The 7,996-nt window shown below is 37.1% G+C and overlaps 1 protein-coding gene across 4 annotated transcripts in view; it reads right to left on the bottom strand.

The window, feature by feature from the left end:
- The window catches only part of Znf280c (zinc finger protein 280C), a 71,963-nt gene that overhangs the window by 57,045 nt on the left and 6,922 nt on the right, over nucleotides 1-7,996 (bottom strand). For 2 of the 4 annotated variants that reach the window (XM_023718874.1, XM_023718878.1), the window contains exons 2-3: nucleotides 2,426-2,470; nucleotides 286-441 (exon numbers count right to left, since the gene is read on the bottom strand). In XM_023718874.1, coding sequence (XP_023574642.1) covers nucleotides 286-441; nucleotides 2,426-2,456 — 187 coding nt within the window. In that variant the 5' untranslated portion in view covers nucleotides 2,457-2,470. Of the gene's footprint in view, nucleotides 1-285; nucleotides 442-2,318; nucleotides 2,394-2,425; nucleotides 2,471-7,996 lie in introns of those variants that run through there. The other 2 variants (XM_023718876.1, XM_023718877.1) reach the window with 2 other exon arrangements.

Raw genomic sequence — 7,996 nt, 5'->3', positions numbered from 1 at the left:
AAAAAAAAAACTAAAGACATAAGTTACATGGCTCCCTTAAAGTAGGATTTCAGAAGGCCTACAGTGCTTAAATGTTTTCTTAAGTATGGTATTTTAACCTTACCTCCTCGTTCCTGTCCCCAACCACATCCGCACTATAATTATACAAGTTTTTACTAAACTTCTAGCCCTCCTCCCCTCCAGCTCCTTTCAGAAAAATGTATCAAGGTCATATATGATAGTTCATATGTTTTTCTATTGCAAACAAAGAACTGTCTCATAAAAATAACTGAAGTAAATGTTTACTTGAAATGGCTGGTTTTGAACTTGATATTTCTCCAACAAAGATAAGCTCATCATCATCATCTTCAACCTGTGTTTCTTCTACTTTTCTCTGCCATGGTTCCAGCTCTTCTTCTTCACATTCCATGAAGAGTTCTGCCATTTTTGAATTATCTAATACTCAAAAGAAGAAAAACAAACCTTTTCAATATAAATACTTATTTATAGTTGGTACATGCTAGTAAAAGAAATGGAAAATTTAATTTGTAAGATATAAACTAGTAAAACTTGGTTACTAGGTAGATAATAGACACTGGTACTTATCATGGCCAATAAATTTTAATTTTTTAATGTATTTGGTACAGGGTCTCACCACGTAGCTCAGACTCATAGCGATCCTTCTGTTTTCAGCCTCCCCAGTGCTGGGATAACAGGCATGTGCCACCACACCCGGACTTGTTCGCTGGCTCAGTGCACCCCGGGAAGGGCCCAGAACGGCATGTGGGACCAGGGCTGGTCCCTGAGCTTGTCAACGTAGGTGCTTAGTCCACTGAGCTATCAGGTTGGCCTCAAACTGCAATTTTAATGTATCTTAATTATATACTTTCAACTTCAAAGTAAGCTTACTGAGAGTGCAGAACATTTCTTTCTCCTTTGTATTTCTTACTACATATACTTGTTTACTGTATATACACTAGGCATCTGACATATACTCTACAAGCTAAGAAACTTGGAAAAGTCAATACCAAATTTAAAGTGAAGGAAATTAATGTATACTGAAAATGATATAGTGATACGTGTGAACACATAGGTATGTCCTCCTTATTCTTTTAAATTGGGCATTCTCATTATCAATACAGTTAAGATATACTATTGAGGAAAAAAATTAAGCTACGTAATAGCTCATATATAGCATAATCGTTTTTTAAAATAGTTTTTTTATTTATATGTAGAGAAAGTTTTCTTTTTCCTTTTGTGACTAGGTTTCACTGTACAGTTCAGGCTGGCATTGAACTTACTCTGGAGTCCCAGCTGGCCTCAAACTTGCAGCAATCCTCCTGCCTCAGCCTCCCAAGTTCTGGGATTGCAGGTGTGTACCACACCATCTGGCTAGAAACTTTATGGTTATGTTTGTCAAGACTATAATAACTATCTTTGTGGTTTAGGAAGAAACATTCAATATCTACTTTGCTCACACTTTTATTGTATATTGTTCATCTTTAACCCTGCATATGCATTGGTTTCACAAATTTAAGTGTTTTTATTCTTCTGTTTTGGTGGCACTGGGGATCAACCCAAGGTCTTTACATTGAGCTATATCCCCACCCCCAGTATTTTTATTTATTTGTTTTTATTTTATTTTATTTTTTTGGTGAAATGTATTAACTTTCATTAACAATAAATCACACTGTAAGGGAAGCATTTTTATTTTTGCAAGACAAGGTCTTGCTAAGACACTTAGTTGCCCAGGCTGGGATAAAACTTGGGATCCTCCTGCCTCACCCTTCCAGAGTGCTGCAATGACGTGGGCATGTACTGCCACTCCAGCTCTAAGTATCTTTAGTTTTTCAATTTTATTTGTTTTATTCTCAAAGAAAATCAAACAAATAATACATAAGACATTAGAAATGATACACAAGTTCAAACCCCCCCCAAGGTGACAGGTATTCAACAATCGCTGTTATATTGCATTGCTGTCTTCAATGCAGTTGCTCAGATTACCAGATACAAGCATGTAAAATTGGTCAAAATAAAAATTTTAAGCATAAACTGCTGCCTTCTAAACAATAGAAATTGGTAGTACAAGAATCTTAGCAATTATGTGTATATACATACATGATTTTCCCCCTTCCTTTCTCTTCTCCTTTCCCTCATCCGAACTTGTTCATTCCTTTTGAGCAGCTTCTCTCAATACATACACACACACACACACACACACACCCTTTCAGATTTATTTACTCTTTCAGGTTCTCACACTATGGAGACAATATGATATTTACACATGTGGGTCTGATTTATTTCACTTATGTGTATAGTCTCAAGTTGCATCCATTTACCTGTTATCTTTATTTTTAAGAAAATGTGTCCTCTATTACCTCTTCTCTTGAAGAAAGATTATCAATACAATATGCATACTATTACCATTGCAGCAGTTAATACCTACTTCTTTGTTGAAAAGGGTTGTCGTCATCCATCAAGCTTCAGTCACCTAATAACAAATACATAACATCAATTTTATTAGTAACTTTAACCTCAAAAAGTGAAACATGAAACTTCCTTTACAAATCTGTGGTTCTAATTTAAATCTCCAGAAAATTCACATGACACTAGACAAGGTAGCAAGTTAGGTTTTATTTTTCCATCCTATAAAATATAGATACCTACTCTTGGAGTTGATTTTGTTAAGTTAAATGTACACACACCTAATATTTTCTCCTACAAAGGGCTGGGGAATGTGTCTCAGCTTGAGGATCCTGGGTTCAATACCTAGTACTATTACAAAGCTATTAACATTAAATGTATTTTTATATTACATTTGAATTGTTTTAATTAGAATAAGAATTTGATTCTAAATTCCACTCTGATTTCTCATGCATATTTTATATATTTTTATATACAAAATAGTACTCTTACAATATTTCTGTTGCAAAATGAGTAAGTCAAAATTAGGGATCAAGGGCTGGGGAGACAGAGATAGCTCAGCAGTCTAAGTACCTGCCTGGCAAGCAAAAGGACCCGGGTGTGATCTCAGTACTGCATGCAGTGCCAGGCCCGTGCCAAGCCAGCCACTGAAACCAGACGTAGTGGCACATGCCTGCAATCCCAGCACGGGAAAGGCTGAGATAAGAAGATCACTATGAGTCTAAGCTGAGTAGTGAGACCCTGTACCAAATACATACATTAAAAAATAAGAGATTAGGGCTGGTGAGATGGCTCAGTGGTCTAAAGCACCTACTTAGAACAAGTTTAGCAAAAACACATGGACCACGGTTCAATCCCCAGCACCACATGCCAGCCAGCCCCGCCCCCTGGTGGGCTGAGCTGGCCACACACACACACACACACACACACACGCAAAAATAAATAAATAAAAAAATAAGAGATCAAAATCTAAAGTAGGATGTACAGAGCTAATTCAGCCTTCACATTTATCTTTATTCTCAGATTGGCAAGAGCAAATTTTTCCTTGTTATATTACAAGATTTTCTAGTGAATTTTGTCCTTTATCAATTTTTTCTAGTTCTTTTGACACAGGCTATTTCTATGTAGTTCAAGCTTGTGCTGAACTCACTACATAGCCCAGGCTGGCCTTGAACTTGCAATAATCCTCCTACCTCAGCCTTCCAACTGCTGGGATTACAGGTACACTCCACCGTGACTGGCCAAAGTTCTCTAGTTCTAAAACCTATTTACACATCTCTTCAACTCAACTACTTTAGTAGTGCTTTGTCCCGAAACAAGAAGGTAATGCATGTGTCAAGTATATAAATATGACAATTCTTGCTCAACTTTAAGTATCTATGGCTATCAAAAACATAAAATAAGCTAGGTATGATGGCACACTGTAATTCTAGCACTCTGGGAAGCTGAGGTGGGATTTCAAGTTTGGGCCCAGTCTGGGCAAAGTGGAGACTTCTTAAGACCTTGTCTCAAAAATATAAAGGGCTGAGGAAGTGGCCCAGTGTGAAGACTCTGGCTTCAATCCCTATTATCACCCCCATACACAAAGTATTTTTAAGAGTCACAAATGTATAGCCAGTGAGATTAACCTAACACTTTTGTTAGACTTAGATGATTATATAAAAGTCTATTGGCATAAACCCCTTAACATGAATTCTAAATGTTTAAGTAGTTTGTAAGTAAGTTCTATTTACTTACTGCCTATGACTACAGGGATGCCGTGAAATCCAGCAATGAAGGATCCTCAATTGGTATACTCATAAGCATATTAATCAAAACCTCAGTTTAAAGCTGTGCTATCTAACTAGCCACATGTAGCTGCTTAAATTTAAAATAAAAAATTTAGCTCTTGCACATGCCTGTAATCCTAGCACTGGGGAGGCTGAGACAGGAAGATCATTGCAAGTTCTACACCAGCCTGAGCTATATAGCAAGACCCTGGCTCAAAAAGACAAAAAAGAGTTTAGCTCTTCAGACACTCGACCCACATTTCAAGTGCTCAAAAGCCACAAGCCACTAGTGGCTACTATATTGGACAGTGTTGCTATAGAACACTTCTATTAGTCAACACAAGCCTCAATGATAATGACCCTGCTTAGTTCTAGTTAAATAATATAAATCTTTATGGATCTCTCAGAGGATTGGAGCCCTCCAAAATTATCAAGTTAGTGCTTCAGATATTTGGTGGCAAGGAATGGTATGGGAGAATTAAACTGGCTGTCAGAAAAAAATGTAATATGCAGCAAAGATATACAGTATGGCTCCTAAAGCTCTGATAATAGCAACTCCACAGGGTCTCTTGGTTCTTCAGCTAAGAGTTACGGTGAAAATAAAGGAGGAAATAACTTTCTATTTCAACTACTGATTAGGTAGAGATAACATGCCCATGTTAATTTAGTTCTTATGGGGAAATATGAATTTCAAATGGCACATGGCTTCAACACAACCCATTAACTTTTTGAGACCCTGTAAAACAAATTTTTCTAGGTGGTGGTATGTGATCTATCTGGTTAAGCTACATTCCTAGCCTTTTTTGCTCTTTTGTTTTGAGACAGGGTCTTGCTCTATAATTCAGGCTGGCCTTGAATTCACTATGTATCACGGGCTAATCTTGAACAAATGGTGAATCTCTTGTCTTGACCTCTCAAGGTCTGGGATTACAGACACATGTCATCACACATGGCTTGTTTCAATTTTTATACATGTAAAATTTATCTTTTAAGAGTTTTTTAAATAATTTTATTGAGAAACAAATAGCAATGAGACAGTTTCAAAACCGATTAGGATAGTTTCAATATTGATATATTGCATATTGTTGTTTTAGTGGTTATTCATTATACAAGATGCAGACATGATATCCTGTCCACAAACACTGTTAGAACAAATCTTTCTATTCATTAAGAGAAAGTATCTGTGTATCTATCCTATTTTTTTTTTTTTGTGGAACTGGGGATTGAACTCAGGCCCTTGTGCTTGCCAGGGAAGCGCTTATTCCACTAAGCCATCTCCCCAGCCCCTATCTATCCTATTTTGATTATACAGATACAAAATGGTAATTCATTTGTATCCCCTTTTTGTTTAGTTTTGTCAAAGAAAGGTATTCCATTGTCATTTAAATATTGTATGTGTATGAATTCAGCAAAATATTCCAATATAGTCCAGTACTCCATAATAGTAGTGGATTTTTCATAGCACTAGCAAAGTCAGAAGTTGTTGACTTAGCTTTTTACAGCTCAGCATATTAATATGACTTTACTTTTTATACTTCGTTTTTATACTTTTCTGCTGGATGGTTAAGACCAAGATAAAGCAAGACCTACATAACAAGAAATGTAACTTTTGTATCTGACAAGATCAATCAAATCCCCTCAGGATTTATCCTGAAACCCTGTACTGCAGTTTGTAGATCCTTTGTCAGTGTCAGCCATGTGGATGAGTCACAGCCATAGCTTCTGGGCCAGCCTGATAGCTCAGCGGACAAAAGCATACACTTAGGCAGAGCACAGCAGCCAGGGTCCGGTCCCGCCCCCAGGGCACACTGATTGAGACTGGGCATGGTGGTGAGCGCCTGTAATTCCGGCACTTGTGAGGCTGTAAACAGAAGAATCATTACAAGTCCATAGTGAGACCCTGAACACCCTGTAGACCCTGCCCTAAATACAGAAAAGTTTGTTCTACAAAAAAATTTCTTAAAATTATGAATTAACTCAGATACCACTTTAGAACCCACTAGGATGGCTGCAATCAAAAGGCAAAGAATAACAAATTTTGACAAGCATATACTGAAACTGGAACCCTTATACAGTGGGAATGTAAAATGGTAGAGCCACTGTGGACAACACTTTAGTTCCTCACAAAGTTAAACATTAAGAGTTATCATATTGGGGGCCTGGCCCTAGCTCAGTCCTTTAAGTGGCTGCTTCCACAAAGCTGTCAGCCTCAGGTTGCTGGAGTTCGAACCTCACAACTCTCCCGCTGGCCAAAAGTGCCCTGAAGGCATTCGAGGAAGGAAAAAAAAAAAAAAAAAAAAAAAAGAGTTATCATATGACCCAGCAGTTTCATTCCTAGAGAGACAATTTAAAAACATACATAAAAGTTTGTTAACAAATGTGTACAGCAGCATTAATAACAACCAAAAAGTGAAAAACATTCAAATACCTATCAACAATGGATAACAAAACATTTATCCAGAAAATAATTTAGCAATAAAAGGAAATGAAACATTGATAATATGTTATACATATGGACCCTGAGAATATTATACAAAATGAAGAAATCAAACAGAGCATGTGCTACAAGATTTCACATACACAGAGCGTTCAGAAATGGAAAATTCATAGACAAAAAGTAGAGTAACAGTTGTCAAGGGCTGGGTTGGGGAGAACAGGAAGTGGTTGCTATTAGGCACAAAGCATCTTTTTAGGGTGATGAAAATGTTCAAAAATTGATTGTGGCAATGGTTATACAACTCTGAATATACTAAAATAAATGAACTGTATACTTTAAATAGAAATATTGAGCTTTGTGCCATGTGGCATATGTCTATGATCTCAACTGCTTGGGAGGTTGAATAAGGAGGATCTAAATCCAAATTCAGCCTGGGCAACTTAGCAAGACCCTGTCTTAAAATATAAATAAATTGGGCCAGGGAGATGGCTCAGTAGAATAAACAAGCACTTCCCTAGCAAGCACAAGGGTCTGAGTTCAATCCCCAGTTCTGCAAAAACAACAACAACAACAACAACAACAACAACAAAATATATATAATATATGGAGTTTGAGGTAGCTCAGTGTTAAGAGCACTTGCCTAACATATGACAGCCCCTGGGTTCAATTCTTAGTACTGCAAAATAAAAATGCGACTATTTCAATAAAGCTATTAAGAAAACAAGCTGGTAGTATATAAGCCTATTAGTGATGGAGTCACCCTGTGAGGAAAGAGCACCTATGAAGAAAAAATAACAAAGAGAGTAGCAATGCTGTGAAGTTCTGGGGTAGAAAAAGAGAAGAGGTAGTTTAGGAAGATAAAGTCCTGATGACACTATTTAAACACCTGAAGCTAATCATGCTTGAGGCAAGCTCACATTAAAATGTTCAGAAAGGGTATTTTTGTTTACTTGTGGTTTAATCTACTCCAAGCTAGACTTCTGGCACTTTATTAAAAACTACACAGTCACCAATGGATTATCCCAACAGTTTTGAAACCATGGTTAACAGACCTCTTGGAAAATAGAGATAATCCAGAATGTGCAAAGGAGCTCTGTATGAATATTCCAGTATTTTTTTTCCTTTTTTGTGTTTTTGAGACACAGTTTCACCATGCAGTTCAGGCTGGCCTTGAACTCAGTGATTCTCCTGTCTTAGCCTCCCAAGTGTTCAAATTACAAGTATGGACCAACCCCAGCTAGTTCTGCTATCTTTTAACAAAATCTACTGGCTGACAAGTGCAAGGTCCTAGTTGGATCCTTGGCACACACACAAAAAATCTAGCACAAGCACATTCTGAAACGAGCATCTCATAACTAAGTTAGGCTGGCCATATAATTTCATTAAG

This window comes from Octodon degus, unplaced genomic scaffold (genome assembly GCF_000260255.1).
Source record: "Octodon degus isolate 3935 unplaced genomic scaffold, OctDeg1.0 scaffold00063, whole genome shotgun sequence".
In the NCBI taxonomy this organism is placed as follows: Eukaryota; Metazoa; Chordata; class Mammalia; order Rodentia; family Octodontidae; genus Octodon; species Octodon degus.
The sequence above is the reverse complement of the archived record's forward strand: the minus strand, read 5'-3'. Positions and strand labels throughout refer to the sequence as shown.